The 23274-nt window shown below is 40.9% G+C and overlaps 1 protein-coding gene across 2 annotated transcripts in view; it reads left to right on the forward strand.

The window, feature by feature from the left end:
- The window catches only part of LOC311303234 (A disintegrin and metalloproteinase with thrombospondin motifs 2), a 186302-nt gene that overhangs the window by 154420 nt on the left and 8608 nt on the right, over positions 1 to 23274 (forward strand). For both annotated transcript variants that reach the window (XM_084429572.1, XM_084429573.1), the window contains exons 6-18: positions 12843 to 12999; positions 13265 to 13370; positions 14580 to 14723; positions 14813 to 14945; positions 17334 to 17447; positions 17547 to 17692; positions 17784 to 17959; positions 19446 to 19579; positions 19655 to 19775; positions 21158 to 21238; positions 21341 to 21504; positions 21592 to 21757; positions 22950 to 23082. In XM_084429572.1, coding sequence (XP_084285698.1) covers positions 12843 to 12999; positions 13265 to 13370; positions 14580 to 14723; positions 14813 to 14945; positions 17334 to 17447; positions 17547 to 17692; positions 17784 to 17959; positions 19446 to 19579; positions 19655 to 19775; positions 21158 to 21238; positions 21341 to 21504; positions 21592 to 21757; positions 22950 to 23082 — 1775 coding nt within the window. The remainder of the gene's footprint in view (positions 1 to 12842; positions 13000 to 13264; positions 13371 to 14579; positions 14724 to 14812; positions 14946 to 17333; positions 17448 to 17546; positions 17693 to 17783; positions 17960 to 19445; positions 19580 to 19654; positions 19776 to 21157; positions 21239 to 21340; positions 21505 to 21591; positions 21758 to 22949; positions 23083 to 23274) is intronic.

A 23274-nucleotide genomic window follows, 5' to 3' on the forward strand; every position in this document is an offset into this window, starting at 1 on the left:
TAACATTTTCCTATTTACATATTGTGATTTGTATAGTCACAGCGTGTACAAATAACAAGGTCACATGAGACACAGACATCTTCTAACCGTATACATATTGGTATAGAAGCGCTGCTACTTGGGCAGAGTGATTTGCTCACAGCACCTGAGAAGCCCCGTGGTGAGGAGCAGAGAGTTCGCTCAGAGTTGGAGTAAATCACTCCGCAGAAGTAGCAGTGCTTCGCCTTCTGAGAATATAGTTCCCAGTATGTATACGGTTAAGATTGTTGTGTCTTATGTGACCTTGTTATTTCTACACGCTGTGACTATACAAATCACAACATGTAAATAGGAAAATGTTGGCGTTATTTTGTCACGTATTGGGAGCAGTATGCTAGCTGGAGCCGTTTACCTCCAGTCTTTGTGCTAACCTAGGCTAGTGGTGGGTGCGTCAGACAGAGTTACTGCACGCACGGAGATGAAAAGGCTATGTATGGACTTATTTCCCATTATTCCTATCATTCAAATCATTCATTCAAGCGATTTGCTCAAAACACTTATTCATTCAGGAACAAACAAGTGACTGCCTTTATGAGAGAGCCATTGAATTATTTACATTCTGATACATTCAGGAACAAAATCATTAAATTGTTGTTTCATTAACATGAATCAATGAGTGAGTGATTTATTCAATCATTTATGAGAGTTCCCTTTCAGTCGTTCATGTTCGACGTCGACTGAATAGGATCACGCTAGGGAGCCTGTCATCTTCGAGAACTATTGAACGAGCCAATGCAATTGGTGTGCGTGATTCGCATCACACACTCCACCCCCGCGGTGCGGGTATAAATACGGAAGTGGATGCACGCACTAGTTGCTTTTTGCTTTGGAGTCGATCGTTTTTGATGAAGAGTATTGTTGTATACAATGAGCGAGTGTGTCGGTGTTCTTCTATGAAGACTCTCCCAGTTGCTGGTGGTTCTACAGCGCGAGTGCAGCGGTGATCGTGAGCTTTGAGGTCTCAACTGCTGTTTTAACAGCATCAAATTTCTGTGTTTGTTGACGGCTGGTTAGAGAACGGAAAAATGAGTGCTTCACTGTTTCAGTTCACTGTTCAGTGTTGCCGCGGTCATTCCCCTGTATGCTCTGGCACTGGTGATGGGTCCCATTTCCTGAAAGAGCAGCACGGGTGCGTTTGCGTCTTTTTCAAGATGCCATTCCAGCCTTGCGTTTCTGGATGCGATCGTTCCCTGTCCCACCAAATGGACGGTCACAATAGTTGTATCACGTGTTTGTAGAATGTGTATATATATATATATATATATGTGTATGTATATGTATAATATACTGTATATGTGTATATAATGCATGTGTATATATGCAGCACGTTGAAGCAGCTTTTGTGGATAGTTTGTGTTCTCATTGTGAGGATATGACTATCGTGGAGTTGAGATCGAGACTTGCCTTCATGCGTGAAGGTGGAGTCCCCATTACCATGCCCCGCTACGGCGCCGTGTGGGATGGGTGATCAGAGGATCATAGTGAGGCTTCCCCGCCCGGTAACCAATCCCTGTGGGCCCCTCACTCCTCTATCACATCGCAGCCGGTGGAGCCCCCTATTGAGCTCGCTGGTCCCTCTGTAATGGACCGACTATTCATTTCATTTGGGGCCTCTCCAGAGGACAGGATGCCGATTGCAGCATCGGAGGGTGAGCTGACCTCTGGAAATGATGACTCGGCTGCGTTGCCCAAGCCAGATCCAGAAACATCAGCTATGCTGAATCGGGCCACCGAGCCTGTCGGGCTCGAGTGGAATCCTCCATCGTATCCTGAACAGTCTCGGTTGGATGATTGGTATCTCGGGACAGGCCGCGTTGGTTCTCAGCTCGCCGCCCCAGTGCCTTTCCTTCCCGATGTGCATGGAGAGCTTACCAGGTTGTAAACGGCACCTTTCTCTGCCAGAAACTGCCCGAATAAGCTTTTCCCCCCTCACTACCCTTGACGGTGGAGTGGTGAAGGGTTGCGAAGCTGTCCCTCTAATAGAGTGGTCTGGCCACTCAGCTGTCCCTCCAATAGAGTGGTCAGGTGCACCTGCGTCCGGCGGCCGCTGCTTTTTGGATGGGGCCCCTCGTCTCCCCCCTAAAGCCTGTGAGTTCTTGGTGAGTTCTTTAAGCTCTGTGAGAGCTTAAAAGGCCTGTGGGCAAGCCGCCTCCTCTTGCATGCCATGGCGTTGCTACAGGTCTATCAGGCCAGGGCACTCGTGGACATGCACGAGGGTAGCCCAGACCGTGCGCTCATAGGTGAGCTCCGCACCACATCCGACCTTGCCCTCTGGGGCACGAGTGTTGTGGCGTGCGTGATCAGTCTGGTGATGTCCACGTTAGTGGTCCAGGAGCGCCATCGTTGGCTCAGCTTGGTTGTTACGGCGGATGCGGACAAGGTTCGGTTCCTGGTCTCCCCAATTTCCCAGGTTGGGCTGGCCGGCAATGCGGCGGAGAACTGCGCCCAGCAGTTTTCTGCCGCCCAAGCGCAGACGGAGGCCATTCGGCACATCCTGCCCCGGCGGCCCGCTGCTGCCTCCACCCCGCCGCCGGTGGCAGTTCCTCCGCCTGCTCGTCGCCGAGGGTGTTCCCCTGCCGCCTCTCCCGCTGGGCCTCCGCAGCAGCCTCTAGCCAGGCCTCAGCATAGAGCCGGCTGCAGTAGGCACGCCCAGCCCGCTCTAGGCGCTGCCAAGCCAGGAGGCAAGTGACAGCGAAAGCATTCCTGAGCGGGCCGATCAGGGATAGAGGAGGGTGCTTTTGGAGTTGGTCACCGATCCACTCCCTCCCCCCGGATGAGGGCCAGGTGGAGTCTTTGTTTGTGTGTGTGTCTGTTCCACCGCTGGCTCCCAAAAAAGGCAGAGCAAGCGGTACCCACACTTCAAAGAAAGAGCAAATTCCTTTGTTCCTGGGTCCCAAGAGGGCAAGTCTGGCGGTGTGTGACCCTTTAAAGCCTTGCACCCCTCAGCCCCCTCTTGTTCGCCAGCACGGCAGCTGGGTGCGGTTCGAGGACCCGGTCATCCGCCTTCTCACGCATCCCTGGCCGTCTCGTGGAGACAGGTAAGTGTTGCACTGCACACGCAGACCCCGCCTTCGGGCCTCTCGAGCCGGGTCCCTGTCCTCCACCTCGCTGCCCACCTTGGGTACGTCTGTGGTTCCCTGGCCCCTGGCCTGGTTTTATGGAAGCCTAAAATGCTTCCAACCGGTCCAGCCTGGCCCCAAACAGTATCTTCAGATTCATTTTGCTCAGCTTCCGCCCAGGCTCAGTGATATTCATCATACCTAGGTGTTGAGCAGAGATGCTCCTAAAAATTAGTGAGATTCATCACACCTAGGTGTTGAGCAGTGCTCCTGTTCTGTGTGTGTACGTTGCAGTCCTACTGGTGAAGGACGCGAGCTAGCCGTTCCCTCCAGCCGATATGAAGTCTGGCATCCATGAGCCCGTACTTCATTGTACCCTAAATGTGTGGTGGGTTACGACCATCTTGGATCTGTGTCAGCTGAAATGGGCCCTTTTTCAAAACCTCCGTTCACTTTCTAAACACAGAGATGCATTTTCAAAAATGCCCCGTCCCCAAGCTTGGTCTGCAGCGTTCGACCTGAAAGACATGTACTTCAGATCTCTATCCTTCCGCTCCACAGGCCTCCTGTGTTCTTGCGTTTGAAGGTACAAAGTATCAGTGCATGGTCCTACCCTTCGAGTGCTCCATAGCCAGTTGGGTCTTCAGGTCAACTGGGATAGAGTAAACTCGCCCAAGGGTTGAGGATCTCTTTTCTAGTATGGAGATGGTCTCAGTCCAGCGCATCTCTCAGATAGAGTTGTGTCAGCTCAGTGCTATTCCAGAAGTGAGAAAGGGTCCTACTAAAACTTTTTCAGAGGCTCCTGGGGCATATGGCAGACGCAGCCACACGGCTTCCTCCATATGAAGACCGCTTCAGCACTGGCTTCACGGCCGAGTCCTGAGGTGGCCGTGGCAGAGCGACACACTCCGTGTGATAAACACCCTTGCCTGTCGCCAAACCCTCAGCCTGTAAACAGACCTTTCATTTCCCCGGGCCAATGGCTCCTAGAACGAGTGTCCACTAATACCGGCTGAGGGGCCACGTATAAAGGGCATGCAGTAACAGAGGTCTGGGCACCCTCCGACTGCAGTGGCATTTATTGCCTCGAGTTGCTTACAATTTCCTCGCTTTGAGACACCGCTGCTCAGCGAGCATGTACCGGTCTGAAAAGACAACGTTGTGACCGTTGAGCTACGCTCCCCTCGCATGTTGCAACTTGCCCGCCACCTCCTCCTTGGAGTCAGAAGCTTCTAAGGTCGCTTCATTCCACTTATTATTGCTGGCCTGCTCAATCGTGCCGCTGACAAGCCTCACGACAGCCTCTGGCCCAGAGAGAGTGAAGACTCCGTCCCCAGCTGGCCAGCTGTTTGGGACCACTTCGGGGCCGCACAGTTACATCTGTTGCCCCTCCGGACTCGTCCCTCCGCCAGTTGTTTCTTCCCTGGGGCCCCCGCAGAAATGCGTTCCCCAGTGAGCCTTCTTGCACTATGGTGCTAAAATCAGGAAGAGATGGAGCAGGTCTTGCTAGTTGCCCCTTATTGGCCCAACCAACCTCTCCTCTTGACAGCCTTTCTGACTCCTTCCTCTGAGTACATTCTCAGGGATTGGGCATGATGGCACCCGCGTCTAGATCTTGGAGAGATCCAGGTCTGGTTCTTAAAAGAATGGGATGCGGAGGTTCTGGTTATTACTGCAATCATTTTTATGCAGTAGAGACCATCACTTCTGTGAGAGCACCCTCTCAAAAAAAGGTTTGCTCCCCCTTAGAAGGGGAACCTATTCGTTGAATTGAGTCTTCTCTCTCTGAGGAGATCCCGAAGGTGTTCGATCACTTTAGTGCTTCCTTCCTGCTAACGGTTGGAGTGAGGGCTGTCTCCTCCACCTCAAAATGTTGTGGCCTCTGTATTGACGCACATCATGATGCAGTGGAAACAAATCCGTGGGAAGTGCGACTTGATCGTCAGGTTCCTGAAGGGAGCAAGGAGACTGAATAACCGCCTTGCATCTCCTCTTTACCCTCTTGGGACTTATCTCTGGTGCTACTGCACTGCAGAGACCTCACTTGAGCCCTACAGGCAGTGAGTTAAAAATTCTGTTTTTAAAGAAACAGTTCTCCTGCTTGTTTGGTCTCTATCTAGAGGGTAGGGACTTGCCCACATTTTCGATCAACGAATTGTGCCTGGAGTTCGGGCCGGCTAATTCTCATGACACCTGAGACCCTGGCCCGGATATGTGCCAAAGGTTCCTACCTCTCCTACGGGACCAGGTGTTAGTCCAGGCGAGTTAGTCTCGGCTCCTCAGCGAAAAGCAACTAGTGCGTGCATCCACTTCCGTATTTATACCCACCCGCGGGGGCGGAGTGTGTGATGCAAATCACGCACGGCAATTGCATTGGCCCGTTCAATAGTACTCGAAGATGACAGGCTCCCTGGCATGATCCCAATCAGTTGACGTGGACTACGTCTCCGTTCCCTCCTTCAGGGAACGAGGGTTGCATACGCAACTGAGGCGATTCATTGAATCATTTATTCATCAAAGTTGTTCAAAAACACGAATTCTTTCAGGGAAGCCACTATTGTGCATTTCTCAGAGACAAAATGGTTAATTTTGCTGTTGTTTTGTACCTTTTGAACAGTAATTGGCAACATTTTGTCTAAAATGTAAGTTACTCAATATTAACTAAGTTCATTGAACTGTTGAATAAAATCAATATCACACTTGCAATCTAGCTGAAAGATATTTACTTTTGCTAATGTGATATTGCTTAACTGTCTTTTTTGTTTCTAGGTTTATTTCTCCTAAGGATTTTTAGGAGGTACAAAAGCTCTACTTTAGGTCAAGTGTGTATTTTATTGTTGCCGTTGTTAAATACTTTCTCTCTTACCAGTTTAACATTTAATTAAGCCTTTCATAGGTTAGATTCCCATTGGTTAAAACCTTTCAACATTCTTTGTTTCACCTACCCAACACAGCAACATTGACAACTAATAATGTGAGTTAGCTGCAAAGCATTTTTTTTTTTTTTTTTTGACAATGGCAGATGATAAGAATGTTTGTTATTATTGTTTTTGTGACATTAATTCTGTTTGGTGCCACTAGTTTCATACTTCACCTTTATATGAAACAATGCTGAGACAAACACAGCTGAGATTTGAAAGAGCAATTTTCCTCTGGGAAAATCTGAATAATATGATGTCTGGAAAAATGCATCTTAATCAATTGTGAAGTTAACACTGTAGCAATGTTTGTAGTTATGGGAAGAAGGAGACGGGAACCGGCGAACGTTCACAAACTTATATAATAAGTAAATAAACAAATAACAAAACGAAAGTAAAGGCAGCAGTCCCTCACGGACGACTGCTGCCACATACAATAAAACAGAAACACAACATAAATCCAAGCCTGGTCCTCTCTCGATCTTCACTGTCATCGCTCCTCCTTTTATGCTTCCGCTCCTCCTTGAGAGATACGAGACGCGGTGCGTCACGCAGGTGTCGCTCATCAGCAATCACGTCACCTTCCTGCTCGCACACCTATGCCATTTATTCAATCAGTATCAGGTTCAGGAAGAAAGGATCTTTTCTCCAGGAGTGCTATCTGGATGTGTAACCCATAAGGAAGATATTTTTAAGCCACTTAAACATGATAATCCATCACCTCTCTATCTCTGCGACGGAGCTTACCATTACCACAAATGTCAGTTCACCCAGCGGGAGGAATAGCTCACAACGCTATGGTGCCCTCAAATTTTGCTCTTCTTACTGAGACACTATACCACCCCCAGCCATTATGATAAATGGTGATTTTTCCTCAGTGACAGATAGTGTGTGGGGTTACATGCTGATTACGTGCAGTTTCAGGTGAGATGGAGAGACAGAGGTCTGCAGCGGGTCAGGCAGATGGCGTTTCCTACGCTGATTTGTGGTGATTGTCCCTCCGGCCTTGTCTTTCCAGGATTAAGTTCTTAAAATGCAAACTGTCCCACATGAACTCATCAGGCGGTTAGCACACAGGTCTCTCTCTCTCTCTCTCTCTGTTTATCTCTTTGTCAGTTCTCTTTTCATCTCTGTCTCTATGCTCATACATCCTCTGGTTTCCTTTCCATTCTGTCTTTTTCCTTCAGTCTGTTGGTGGTCACGCTTCGTCTGCCTCTCACTGTGACTTAAAATGTTGTTTAACTCCATTCAGGGATGTGGTGGCCTCAGGGAGCACAGGGACATTCCCAGTGGGTCGGTTGACCTGTGGGCTGTCTGTCGAAACCCAATTTAGATACAAAGTAAATATACAATGATTTTAAAGAGAAAAAATGTTCTGACACCAAGCCCAAGTAGCAGATTCTGGCATATATGACATAGACACAAATTAAATGCTATTGAATGTATTCCTGATACCTAGTTTATGGAAAATTTGCATGCAGGATTTAAACTCAGGTCGCTACAAAAATGTTTCCATCGCTGTTATTTTAGTATTATTTACATACTATTAAAGTTTCTATTAACATTTTGAATTAGGTCTTACTTTTATTTTCAGTTTTTGTTTTAGTTTATATATTTTTGTTTTTAATCGATTTAGTTAACGATTATAACCCTGGTTTCCATCCGATTTCACAAATACACCAGCATTTCCATGCCATGTGTTCAAGAGAACAAAACTATCATGGGGATTTGTGCAAAAATGTTTTCTTTTTCTTCGCTGCAATGCATGTTAAGTCACATGACTTTTTTTATGCATATTTTCCGGTGTAGTTTATTTGTCTTTTTACTGAATGAAAAAAAAGTTATTCACATGTTGGTATCCATCCAGCTTTTTTAATGCAAGATCCCATTTATTTTCTCTAATTTTTTAAAAACTAAATAATAGAGCAAGCATTAATTTCTATTAGGCCGGCATAGTCCTTTTTTTAGATATGTTCATACTGTACGAGTACATTTCAAGAATGTATCTGAGTGAATATGCATATTTTTCAAAATGAACACATTCTTACAGGATTATCATGACAGCAATTTCTAAATAAGTGCTTTAAACATAATTGAATAATAGCCTATTAAACTAGTTGTCCAAACATATTATTTAATTAAAGCAAATACACACACTCAGAGAACTCAATTCATGGCTTCATAACTCAATGTACGGTTAGGGTGGGGATTTCCTAGGATGATAAAACTGTCATTCACTTTTTTTTCTTTTTCTTTTTTTGCATGTGTACAAGATTATCTTTTTACTTCCTTTTTAAAGGGCACATATTATGCCCCTTTTCACAAGATGTAAATTAAGTCTCTGATGTCCCCAGAGTGTGTATGTGAAGCTTTAGCTCAAAATACCCAATAGATAATTTTTTACAGCATGTTTAAATTGTCACTTTATATAGAACAGGTACAGTCTATTACTATTACTAATTACCGTTATAACTTATTTTACATCTTGCTTTTATCCACTATTAGTACAAACCTGTTGTGGCAGACCGCGTCCGATGAGTTTAATGAAGTTTATTGTACATCACACAAAAGATGAAGCGTTAGTTTTACTCCAGAGAATCACTGTAAGAGGTGAATAAATACAGTATAAGAAGTGCGCATTAAAGTCTTATACTTAAACTCTCTCTCTCTCTCTTTCATTATCATCAACATACACAGCGAATTACACAAAACACTCATTACAACTAACAGTAAACAAATATATACACACCTTTTCAGGGGGTGCTTAATAAACTGGTAAACTTAAATATATCCATAAAACGACTCAGATGAACTGTAATAAAGTGCGCGCGCTTACTTTCATTTCTGCCGTGATCACTGATCATCAGTAACACTGCAAAGTGTCCGTGCAAAATCAGTTTTTGTGTGTGTTTTAAGTAATTGTTGGTTCGGTGTGTTTGAGTGCTCATTGTTACAATTATAGAGCAAAAGTTCAGTGACATTTTTATTTGTGCATGGTAGAAAGCAAATACTGATACTGACATAATGACATAAAATAAATATGGAAAATTGAATTACATGGTTGATGGAGCAGGCTACACACAGTGAACTCCGAGAAAACACTCTGCTTGAGCAAACAGTTTGTGATTAGGCTTCTACAATGGCTGTGAAAGAGACTGTGAACGCATTGAATAGGATTTGTTTAGTTGGTGAATAGCATAGGATACTATTACACAGTAGCAATAACGTTAAGCGCACCAGAATAAAATATAATATTCAGAAATAAACAGTGTAGCTGACTTACAGATTCAGTTAACATCCACAAATTAATAAGCGCAATGATTCAGGGAGCAGGCTACACACAGTGAACTCCAAGAAAACGCTACTTAAGCTCCGCTGCTTTCTTCGACCCTCTCTGTCTCCGGTCCTTCGCTGTGCTCACTCAGTGTGCAGTGTGAGAGGGGGAGTGGCCAGCGGCTAGAGCGGCAAAAGCCAATGTGTGCTTCTTTTACCGATATATTTACCAATATCTTTTGCATTTCTAATTCAAACAACGCCAAACTGCACTTACTCTTGCCCGTAGCAAGACACCTGTCAAGTTTGAAATCCATCGGACTACCGGTTCGAGAGATATGCGAATAACAGACACACACACACACACACACACACAGACAGACAGAAAGATAGATAGATAGATAGATAGATAGATAGATAGATAGATAGATAGATAGATAGATAGATAGATAGATAGATAGATAGATAGATAGATAGATAGATAGATAGATAGATAGATAGATAGATAGATTAGGCCTATCGCTCTGGAGACTAAGCTGGATCATGAACAGTTGGTACAGATCCATCCTCGAGTTACGAGAGTAAATGAAGACTGTTCATTCTTACATCCAACAACAAAACACCTCAATCGCTTAGGAGACATTCTTGTCTACAGCTGCTCCGGTGTCAAAACAATGGCGGACTGTGTACAGGTCAGTCAGGGTGGGTGTACGCTAAAAGCAGCAATGTCAGTCAACAGTCATGGACGGGGCTTGTGCAAAAGTACATCACATTGCCCCAAATCTGAGAACGGCTTGTTCTGAGACAGTGCTTATGATTTATGGGGATTTAAAAGAAAAGGCACTGGGTGGATTTTTATCATTATAGGGTGGTTGTAATGTGTACACACATTTATGTTCAAACACCATGTAAAAGTGAATTTTGCATAATAGGTGCCTTTTAATAGAGGCACATTAATGCAGTTGTTCCATTTTAGCAATTTCATTGCAGATTTGTTAACCTGACTTCACTAACTTCACTCACCTTTCAGTGTGTAAACCTTTCAACTGCCTTTTCTTATTCACACTCACTCGCATTCTCAAATCTCCCAGGATCACCCACTTATTTCAATAGCTCTGCTACAGATATACATCTTTCTCCATCTGTATCTTTTCCTTTCCACCTCTCCCTCCCTCTTATTCTCGCTCATACACAAACGCCTGGTTCTTCCACACCCACTCCTCTCCCCTGCCGCCTCAGCCCCAATCAGCATGCAGCCTCGCCCGTCTTGCCAGCAGGTTGTCCATCATTCCCAATTACTGTGGCAACCGTTGCTGCCGGCAGCGGCACGCACGATCAACCGAGTGACCCCGCGCACCTCCAACAAGGTTTCAACATCACAGTCTCTTCCGCACATCTGTTCCTCTCTTCCCCTCACCTAGCGCCGAAAAAGATAAAGAGACCCTGACACGACACACCCAGCATCAATCCACAGAGCGCGCTTGTGTCTAAGAGTGTGTGTGTTCGGCGGATCACAGAGACGATAAAGATGCCCAGACGTTCTTTTAATGAGCATGCTTGAACGTCTGTCATGTATTCCGTTAACAAGAACAAGATAAAGTCTCCTGTGTACAGAATCCCGAGAAACACCCTTTGTGACATTATCAACAAACATCTCAGTGATGGAATGAAGATAAGTGAAGATAAATCATGTGTTTAGTAACTAGTTTACATTAGTTTGCTGCCTGCGCACAAACCTACCGCTTAAAAATCATCAGTCACAAATAAATGAAGTGTAATGCGAGAATAAAGCGCTGGATGCACTTGTGCTGAGAGTGATGCTGAGTTGAGTTATTTCCCACCACCCTCTTTCTTTTCCATGGTGCACAGCAAGGCATTGGAATGGTGAAGCTTCCCTCTACTGGTTGACGAAGACATTGCAGCGTAGTTCTCAGAGTTCATGACCTTGTTACAACGTAAAAAGCACGAGAGCAAGGCAGAGGGAGAGAATAAGGCAGTTTCAGGACACACATCTGGAAAGGATCTCCTACTTCCAATGGCTCTCGTGGCCACGTCATCAAAACACAGCCGCGCATTCCTGTCTGGATGTTTCTCTGCACACATTTATCTTCCTGCACAGAATGCGGCGAAAAAACAGAGCAATGTTTACGTCTGTGTTCACACAAGTGTTAAATGAAGCAATAATAACAGCGTCAAGGCTGCCGTGGTTTCAACTTTTTTCTTTTGTTATTGTATAAACATTTCATGTCAACGTGTTCAGTTTCACCACAAATTATATCGATTGGATTGTTCAACATCAAAGGACGTTAATGATACTAAATGATTGATGAACAATTGTGTCGTGCTTTTGAAGTTTGTGTTGATGTAATTGTTTAGGAGTCTGTCCTCTGATTAAAGGAACAGCTTGGGTTCAGCATCTGTGATTTGACTGCAAAAAAATTGTTTAGATTCATCCCTCAGTGTAATAACAAATAGCACTTGTTCAGTAATTGATGGATGTCTAATGGGCAAGTGTGAGGTGCAATTTATATGAAATTTACTAGGTTAAATGGTGATTTAATGGGGAGTTATTTAATATGAATTAAAATGGGCAATGCTATTATACAATTCTATCACACTACTCTCAAGTTAACACAATTAATGTTAAGTCTTGTGGTTATTTGCTACTATTCAAAGTTTGGGGACAGTACAAGTTGTTTTTTTTATAATTATATAATTACAAAAATTAAATGAATTATAATTATACTTTATTTTTCAGCAAGGATGCATTCAATTGATCAAAAGTGACAGTAATGACCTTTAGAATATTACAAATAAAACTTTTCTTTTGAACTTTCTATTCACCCAAGAATTGTGAAAACATTATTGTTTTAAACATTGAAAATAACTTTTTCATTTCTTGAGCAACAAATCAGCATATTAGAGGGATTTCTGAAGGATCATGTGACAATGAACACTGGAGTAATGATGCTGAAAATTCAGCTTTGCATCACAGGAATAAATTACATTTTAAAATATATTAAAGTTGAAAATACTTTGTATCTTTTTGATCAAAGAAATGCACTTTTTTCAGAAACATTTAAAAATCTTACCGACATCAAACTTTTGAACATTTTTTAACTTTTATACATACTTCTATTGGTCTGGTGGTAACATCCATCAGTATTCATATAGTTACCTTCAAATGTTTCTCACCCTCATGTCCTTCCAAACCCTAATGACAAGATGGAATACAAATGGAAAGCTTTGCAATACTAGTTGCTTTTTTTCCAATGATGGCAAAGCATCATAAAAATCATCCATATAACCCATGTGCTGTATTCCAGGCCTTCTGGAGTCATAGGTTTATGCAAGCAACACAACATTTTTACAATGGATTGTGTCAGAAATTGTGATAGAATGTACATTTTTGATTAACTGTTCCGTAAATAGTTTGTATTGAAACCCACAACTTAATTTAGATGTTTGAAATTGATTCACACCACCACCAGATGCCAATAGCAAAATCAAAATTAAGCTTTGAGCGTAACATCCTTCTCATGTATGCTTTCAGTCCGCGAGTCTCATTGAGCTGGGCAACCCTTCTCAGAGTCTGGAGAATGTGTGTAGATGGGCTTTCGAACAGCAGAGGAAGGACACAAATGATAAAGATTACCACGATCACGCCATCTTTCTCACTCGTCAAGAGTTTGGACCCACGGGGATGCAGGGTAAAATCCACAGACACACTCACCAGCACAGCATCATCTACCTCCAGAGATTGAAACATGTTGCTAATAAAAGCAGATGATTATTCAAACATGAACACACACATTCACTTTGAAAAATGGATGTCTACAAGAACATGCCACAATGATCTTGAAATGATCATGACCTCAGGCCTCAGATCAGTGGAAAATAAGCACTAAAAATATGTGTATGGTGATGAAGATGTGAGGAGGACAAACTCAGTAAGGTATTCTTATGTGTTGCTAGGTTACGCTCCTGTCACAGGCATGTGTCATCCCGTACGGAGCTGCACTCTCAACCATGAGGATGGTTTCTCGTCGGCTTTTGTGGTGGCACATGAAACCGGCCATGTGTGAGTACCTGCTGCACCCCTGCTTACCTAATATCAGTATGTCAAAAGCATACATATTATCATATGTTTTAATTTATACAAAATGTAATTCTGGGGCCAGTTGCATAAACATAGCCATTGTGTTAAGACAGTGTCTTAAGATCTATTTAGTATGACCCACTAACAGTTAGTCAAGGGGTAATCAGTCTTACTTTTTGGTATCCGATTAGGCCAATCTACATTTTTATGTAACTGATTTAAAAAAGTTATTAACGGTCTTAAAGAAAAAAGATGAATGTCTAACTTGGAAGACTAGTCTTAGCGGTTTATGCAACCGGCCCCAGGTCTTTGAATCTTATTAGTTGAGCAGCATTCGAACAAATGACTTTCCACTTTTTGTATTGCTAATTAGTGTATTAGTAGTGGGGATTTTATAGTGACTCTTTCTGCAAGTTACACTAAAATGCCTGTAGGTAAAAAGTGACTGTCTGTGAGTGAAACAGCAAATCATTGGATTGTTCACTACCGATTAGTTTAAAACACTGATTAATTTAGAAATTAAACAAGTGACTGGCTTCATCCGAAACTGCATACTTCCCAACTATATTGTAGGTGAAAAGATTAGTATATCCAAATTCAGTTTTCATACAGTTGGCGAAAAAGTTCCCGGATTACTTACTACGTCCTCCGTGATTCTGAAATGTGTATCCGATGTTCATTTTACTGTCCCACGAGGCCATGGGAGAGTATTTGTGAATGGCAGTGAAGTGATTCAACTGATGCTGGTTGGTCACATGACAATGACAACATGACGGATGCAGGGCATCCAAATTACATTCATACTATACAGAACATACTTTTTTAACAGTCGTGAAGTAATTACTTATTCAAAGAAAGTACTTACTAATATAGTATACAATTTCAGATGCAGCCACTGTCTTATGAGTGAGTCATTGAGTTATTTGCTCAAACGATTTGTTCAAAAAAACAAATTCATTCAGGAACAAAGCAAAGCCTATAAAACTGACTTGTTGATTCCTTCACTCAAACAATTCATTTAAAAAAATATTATTTCAGGAACTTATTTATGCACTTCCATAAATATGGTATCTTCCCTGACTAAAATCTGTTCGTAGCATTATTAAAATCTAAAAATGCCAAAATAAATTGTCCTCAAAAAATGTTAATTGTTTGTATATACAATATATGTACTGTATGTGTGTGTTATAGGTTGGGAATGGAGCATGATGGGCAGGGGAATCGTTGTGGAGATGAGGTGCAAATGGGGAGCATAATGGCCCCACTGGTGCAGGCCGCTTTCCACCGGTTCCTCTGGTCCCGCTGCAGTCAACAGGAACTGGGCCGCTACCTGCAGTGAGTACTAGATGTACATTCACACCCAGTCAACCAAAACTCTACTAGTACAACTGTGGATTATATACTACCTCATTCTGCTTGTGTAGTTCATATGATTGTCTCCGTGATGACCCGTACGAGCACACGTGGGAGGAGCTTCCACAGCTGCCCGGGCTGCATTACACTATGGACCAACAGTGTCGCTTTGACTTCGGGGCCGGATATATGATGTGCACAGCGGTGAGTCCTGAATGAACTCCCTCACCGGCCTTTTCATTCAAATAATGCATTATTTTTTATGAGATTGTAAAATCACTACGAGCATGTATAATTGACCATCAGCTTGCCATAACAATCACCATTTGTGGTCATTGGGTTCACCATAGATCGCCGTGACCCAGTATTATGTGTTATACATGCTAATAATGCATTATGAATGTACCACAGTATGTTGTGTTAAGTGACTGAGTTTTGATGTCTGTACATGCTGAAGGGAAAAAGCTTACTTTATTATTGGGTGAACAAATCTTTTATTGAAGAAGAAGGACCAGGTTTTAAAATCTTTCATAGCACATCAGCTGGTTTTATTTTATAGAGAAAAAAATCCAGATTCAAAACAAAACACGTTTTATAAACACCAAATTTCAAAATGATGTCAAACATCTATCTGAGAGAAAATGTGAGGCTAATTATATTGTTTGCAATTCTTTTTTGAGGAAACAAGGTATTATATTAATAAAAAATGATCAGATAATCAAAACCAGATGGCATGAGTTTGAAATCACTTGATGTTGCTTTCACAAAACTGGATTAAAATGATTTCAAGAATCATTTCTGCTCAGAAAAATGAAATTCCAGCTGAACAGCACTGCTTGGACTGTACTTCACTGTCTTGTTAAACCATTCCCTTAGCTGCAAAAGGTGGGTCCGTCAGGAGCCCAGGTAAGGTGTTCTCCTCAGTCGCAACGTGGCCTCTTTCGTTTGAACTTGGTTCAATTTAGATGGTCTTATTGTTAATCATTACATGTTATTGGTTGGTGTTGAACTCATTGTCATTTTGCAGTCATGTACACAGCGGGATACTAAACCCACAGTCGTCTTTACCTTATTGTGGAATTTATTGGCACAGTTTTTTTAACAGTCTGTGTGACGTGAAGTGTATTGAGATTAATACAAATGTAATCATTTAAATATGTTTGACTTGTCCTTCAGTTTCTCAAAAATAAAAATAAATGTTTATATAAATGCACAAATTGATGTCTATATACTGCATGTGTACAATGAGCAAACTCAGCAAACAGGAATTACATTAGTATAATGCATAACTGGAGGTCATCCACCCAGAACAGTTGTCTCACTGCTAAAAGGGTGATTTAGACAAATTTACACATGTTTGCGTGGAAAATGTTATATTAGAGCTTCAGCAAAAACACAAGTGACACATTTCTGCTTATAAACTCTCTGGAATGCCTTGCCCTAGACTTCAGTTGTAAAAACACTCATTTGAACACAATTTCTGAGGGACAAAACTGTTTGCTGTGGTAATTGAAATCATGCTACAGATTCGCTCAACGGAGCTCAAACTTTTTTTGAACATCCGTTTAATGATAAGTTAACCAGGTCATTGCAATCTGGTGACTTGTCAGTGAGTTTTCTACAGTACATTCATCAGAAAAGATATCCATCAATAGATTGCTGAATGGAGCAAGTTTAACCACAATACAGTTCCCTGAAACATCTAAAAATCTCTTCAGGTGCAGCAATGTTTTCGCTATTTAGCTTGGCAAACTCTAAACAATCTTCAAACTGAGATAACACGAGCAGCCAGCTGGCTACTGCTGAAAACTGCGAGCCATTATTTTGCACTTAGTGTCTTGATGTGTTTGAAACGCTTGTTGGGTTTAGGATCCTGCTAAATGGAGTGTCATCATTAGTACCACAGCCAGAGATTCTGGTCCTGTCTACTACACTTCTCCAAGGGAGGGGAAAAAAGAGAGATTTTGCTTAGCATTTGAGGCCATATCACATCACTGCCTAGCATTCTGTTGTCTAACTGTGCTCTTGGTCAGAAGCTGTATCATAACTAAAACAGTTGTTCTTCATTGTTTTGTTTTGCCTGCATGAGATTGCTTTGTTACATAAATGTAACCTGCCCATTATTGAAAATGTATCATAGTGTTTCATCTTGCCTAAATAATTGTGACATGACATTGCTATTATATTATATTATATTATATTATTGAATAAAATACAATGTATATATTGTAGAAACAAAGTGTAACACATTTGCGTAACACAAATACACTGTATATATTGTAGAAACAAAGAAAAACAATTCACAATTCATAAAAACAAACAGGTTATCTGAACAATATATACGTATATATATTAAAAATATATATATTATAGAGACACACTTTAATGGATCTTTTTTTGATTATTGGATATTTACTCATCTCGTCTTTGGAAAGCACAGTTTACTATATTTACCCAATCTGCCATCCTTGAGATTGATCCTAGCCTTGTGACTATCTGACCAGCTGCGTCTTGTTGTAAAATTTCTCTCATTCAGAGTGTGTGTGAGAGGTTGAGAATTAATTTTCTTCTCTCTGTTCCTCTATTTCTCAGTATCGCTCCTTTGACCCCTGTAAGCAGCTTTGGTGTGCTCACCCAGACAACCCCTTCTTTTGCAAGACCAAAAAAGGACCACCCATCGATGGTACCACATGCGGAGGAGGGAAGGTACCGCCACTCAGCTTTTAATGCAGATATGTCCTGATGCATTAGACTCACTTGCTTCCTCTGTGTTTATGTGTTTGCTTTGTTCTCTTCCTCTCTCAGCACTGTTTTAAAGGCCACTGTATGAGTTTGACTCCAGACATCATAAAAAAGGATGGAGGCTGGGGGATATGGAGTGAGTTTGGCTCCTGCTCTCGCTCCTGTGGAAGAGGACTACAGTTTCGCACCCGAGCTTGTGACAATCCATAGTGTGTATCTGTCTGTCTGTCTATCTATCTATCTATCTATCTATCTAACATATAACTAATTATTTTTTCCAATTCCTTTAACCTCCTCCAGTCCAGTTAATGGTGGACGTTCTTGCGCCGGCCCAAGCTTTCAGTTCCAGATGTGTAATACACATGAGTGTAAGGACCTGTACCATGACTACAGAGCCGAGCAATGTAGCATGATGGACAACAAGTTTGAGTACCAGAACACCTGGCACCACTGGCTGCCTTATGAACACCCTGACTGTAAGTAATATGGCAGATTTCACAGACTGAGTTGACAACAGATACTGAGCTACAAAACAACTAGACAGCATTGGCCACAAATACTACATCAAACAGCCACTCTACTGATAGAAAATTTTAATAAAAGAGTACCCTAAAACAGTACAATTCACCAAAAATGTATTTAGACAACTAAGCCACAATACCCACCTTGAAACCTTAAGGTACTAAATATATCATTTTAATGTACTAATACTAACCCTTTATGGATGGGTGAGGTACAAATATGTATTTTTGAGGCCTAGTGTCAAGCTTTTTCTTTCTGAAAGTATATTTCTGTACAATAAGCGAAGGCCAAATAGAAAAAAAATGAACACTATTGGAATAAAAAAAGAAAATGATATGTATTTTTTATATAATATACTGTAATTTAATTTGAATATCTTAAATCCTTTAAATTGTAAATTTTATTCAAATAGTTCCTCACTCCTGTTCTACACAATCAAGATCAGTTTGCAAACAAGGCTGATGTAATCCATCTCTCCACACAGCTGCTCTCACTTACACGGTGGGCACACATGAAAATATGATTTCATTCAAACCCCTCTCTTTTTTCCATGTGTACTTCTACACCATTCATGATATTACTGAAAATATGAAATCCCTCCTGAGTCATTAGCGCTATGGAGATCTGCCTTAGTTTTATGATCAACACAAGTACATCCAAAATAATGCTTATGCAAAGAGGGACTTTTTGAGCCTTTTATTACTGTCCGGTAAATTATGACTGAAAGAATGTTTGTGGTTTATGTCTCATACCGTAAAATGGGCTTGGATACCTTTAAAAAGATGAGGTAATCATTTTTACATGATGTTTTTTACATCTTGCACTCATGAGTATTGTACTCTTTTGGCCTTGATTTGTTGAGTTGTCTTGCTTTTTGATCAGGAAAATGTACTTGTTTTTTCCACACAAAGTGCAAGTAAATGCTTTTAAATTGCTAGGATATCCAACAGTCATCACATTGTTAATGGATTACTTTTGGTCTTTATGGGAAATTGAGCTGGACTTAGAATGTACTTCTGGAACAGAAGTGTCAAGTTTTGGGATTGTACACACTGATGCTGGGAATCCGTCTGGGATGATATAATGTACAATGCATTTATAGACCACGTAAAGACTACCTGGAGACCATTCACATTTAATCAAGGTTTTTTCTTTTTCTTTTTGTATAAACCATTATCTAAGTCTATCCTCTGTTGGACCAAGATGTACCAGTTGTGGGAAAGATTTTCTAAGGATTTTTTATATTTTGTAATTTAATTCAAAATATCAAAATAAATTGGTATTTAATGTGATTTAATTTATTGCAATTTTTTTCTAAACATGGAAGCTGTTTTCCTTTTAAGAATTCAAGCTCTTCTCAATCCTTGTTAATATGCACTTGATCTTTTTGTTGTATCTCAGTCCATCTCTCAAGGATCTCTCTTGTCTTGTTTTCCTTAGCTAAGCAACGCTGCAAATTGTTCTGTCAATCCAAAGAGACGCGAGCTGTAGTCAACATGCAGACTCAGGTGGAAGATGGAACACGATGCTCTTACAAAGATCCCTACAGTGTGTGTGTGTACGGAGACTGTCAGGTAAATAACTGCGTGTACCTCTTGTAAATGTGTGTGCTTAGTTCCCTTTTACTTATGGTGTCTCTCTCCCTTCAGAAAGTGGGCTGTGATAGTGTGGTTGGATCAACTCTGCAGGAAGATAAGTGCGGCATCTGTGGGGGAGACGGAACCAAGTGCAAGACTCACAAATTTAACTTCACCTTTGTAGAGAAGAAAGGTACGTCTCCTCAGCACACATATAAGCTCAGTCCCAAAACCTTGCGGAGGCCACAGTTTAAGGCATCACAGGCTTATAGTCAAGATATAATGGCTCTTCCAAACGTAGACATAATTATGCTGCCTCCCAAGATACTTTTTGGCCAAATTCTTCGCAATACCATAGTGCAGTGTTTCCCAAACGCAGGGTACTTAAACCCCTGGGGGTTTATGAGCCTTTTATTACTGTCATGTCAGTTATGACTGAACACAGATTAATTCACTGAGTCTATGTCTCATACCATAAAATGGGCTTGGATACCTTTGATTAGATGAGGTAAGCATTTTTACATTATTTTTTTAAATCTTACATTCAAGAGAAATTTACAAAATTCAATACTATATCGCAGGGTTTCCCAAACACAGGTTTCTCTAACCCCTGGGGGTTTGTGAGTGAAATGCAGGGGGTTTGTGAGTTGATGGAAAGCTAATAATGAATTAAATGTAACAAAGCACAAAGTCTATATTCTCTATATAAGTAAACACTGTTTCTGAACTCCCTGAAACGCCTCGATTGTAGTCTTGAGTTTTCTTACGGGAATGAACACGTCACAATTTATATCATTTAAATAATTCCCGACCAAAACATATTCCTCGCGGTTATGATAAGGGACGTGATATTTCTGAAACACACCAGAAGAGGTTGACCAGTTAAAACACAGTGGTCCAGCCGACCAGTCAGAGCACATTGAGCTTTTCGGAAGGAGGGGCTTTATAGAAAGATTATTATTTATTTTTTTACATTCAAGCATAAAAACCTATTCTAGTTGACCCCAAAAACAAAATCAAAACTTTGAAAAACAATATAATAGGTCCCCTTAATAATTTGATACCTCAGCAGTAGCAATATAAGACATTTCCATATGAAATTAAATCTCATGTCAGTTGAAAATATATAAATAATCACAATATAATTCCTTGCAACACTATATATAAATAATTTTCAAAATTAAAAACATGAAAAAAAGATATTTTGTCTGTTTACTTTCAGTAATGAAAGTATGTCATGTGACCATTAAGTGACACCAGAGAACCGTGATCATGCAAATGTGTCATAAAAATTTTAGAGTACTTTAAGAAAATATTTTACATCTAAGGGGTTCAGCTTAGAAAAAAATGCAAGCTTAGTGGAAAAAATCCAAGAAACAAATGTTGGTTTCAAACTTCATTTAATACTGAAAAGAGAAATAAAAATAGTTTGTGGTCTAAATAAAACCATTGTGCACTTTTTTTTTTTTTTTTGGTTCACTTTCATTTCAGCACTTTTGTTATGTGTATTAGAGTATTGTTGGATAGTAATAGTGGCAGTAATATTGATTTGAAAACGTTTTGCATTTGGTTTAGGTGTCATTAAGGTGCTTGAAGTTCCCAGAGGGGCGAGACATCTCTTTATCCAGGAACTTAATGGGACTACTCACATTTTAGGTAAAGCCTGATCTCACCCTGTAGTTTCTCATACAGTAAGCACTGAAGTGGTCACTATTTTTGCTTAATTGCTGCTCTCTCTTGATTTTTTTCGCTGAATAGCTGTCAGGAATAAAGCGTCAAGTGATTTCTTTCTCAACGCACATGGAGACTACCCAGAGACGCGCTCAGTTATTGAAAAAGGTCTGGAATGGGAGTATGAGAATAAAAACAACAAGGACACCATTCAAACTAATGGCCCCCTAAAAAACGATGTGGTTGTCATGGTAATCTCTCATGGGAATTCACACACACATGAATGGACACACACTCTTTTAACTTGTTTTAACTGATTGTCTTTATTTGTGCTCTAGATCCGAATGCATGGATCGACCAAAGTGAAGGTGTCAATCAAATATATCACTGACAATGACAGACCGAGTGACAGTGCCAATGAGAATAACATGGTCCCTGATTATGGAGTGCCATATTCCTGGGTGATGAAGAGATGGGCACCTTGTTCCAAGACCTGTGGAGAAGGTAGTTCACTTTTATGTAGATACAGGCAGATGAGTTTCCCCTACATCTCTAATCAGTTTCTACTATAACTGACCCTTTGCTAAGTCCCTCCTTAAAACGTAACTGACCAATCCTACCTTAGCAACTGTTGCTGTCCACCATATTATCAAGCTTGCAACAGTAACTAACAGGAGGCAGAGCTGAAAGTCTATAGAGTGCTGCTGTGATGATGTATTTTTGTAGGCCAACCCGGAAGTTAGCATCACCCTGGATCCCTCGACAAAAACCCAATAGGATTTTTCCATTGGCTTTTGGATTATTGCATAAAATAAGTTCTGTGACCAACAAAAGTTCTTTTGCTCACTGTGAAAATCTTCACACATGAACATTTGAAGAAATGAACAAATGATTTTTAAAGCCTAAATACAATCACAAAAAAAGTAAATAGCTTAACGAAGGCTATAAACAAACTACACCACGCTCACACAACTTCAACATCACCATCAATAAGTAACTCCTTCATTCTTTATTTAAAAAATATTGTCTCTGATAGTTTGAGTTGCAGTAGCGCGATAATAAACACAATGATGCTGTGAAAGCGGACTAGTGAGTAGATGAGTTTACCTGTTCAGCATGATGACGTTTAATTCCCCTGACAACCTCTGTAGTCTCATTTAGCCACTAGTTAGCAACCGTGTTTTTCAAGACAAGTAAAAGTAAAAGCTTAAAAAAAGTCACAAGGGGGTATTACTGATGTATTTTATGTCATAGAAAAAAGTGAAACTGTCTTGAGCTTCTGTTATCCACAGACCTTTTCTTCAGGCATTTAACTCTAAAATAACATTTAAAAACATACTGACTTCTGGACAATGGAACCGGAAGTGCTAAAATGCTAATTCTGGGTTTAGAGTTTCAGAGTGAACACTCTATTCATGTTGTCCTGTTATTTTTTTACAAAACTTTCTGTAAAAACAATTTTGACAATATTTGGTCCAGTAGAATGTAAGCTTACATTCGTTTTTTTTTTATATTTTTCTTTTAATGTTCATGAGAATTTAATTCACTTCCTTTTTATTGTTTTTATTGTTTTTCCAGAAAATGTAACCTGACCCACTATTAAAAATTTAGTCCAATAGAATGTTAGCATACATTATTTTAATAATTTTATTTTTCATGTTCATGAATGTTTCATTGACTTCATTCTTATGGACAGGCATTCAAGTGACGCGTTATGGCTGCCGCAAAAACACAGAGATGAGGATGGTCCATCGCAAATTCTGTGAGAAAATCAAGTCGCCTCCACCCCTATTTAGAGACTGTTACCTGAGAGAGTGTGCTCAGCCTATGTGAGTTTGTGCACCAAAATAGCTTTCATTTCCAAATCAGAGATGTGTATTGTTGTATGAGTTCAAAAGGGAATCCAGCAACACTTGTGGAAAGGGGAACTTTAATAGTAACTAAAAAATACGGCTTAAGAGCCTTCCTCAGGGTATACAATAGACACATTTAGTCATCATTTAGTCACATCTCCCATTTTA

This window comes from Rutilus rutilus (genome assembly GCF_951802725.1).
Source record: "Rutilus rutilus genome assembly, chromosome: 14".
Taxonomy (NCBI): domain Eukaryota; kingdom Metazoa; phylum Chordata; class Actinopteri; order Cypriniformes; family Leuciscidae; genus Rutilus; species Rutilus rutilus.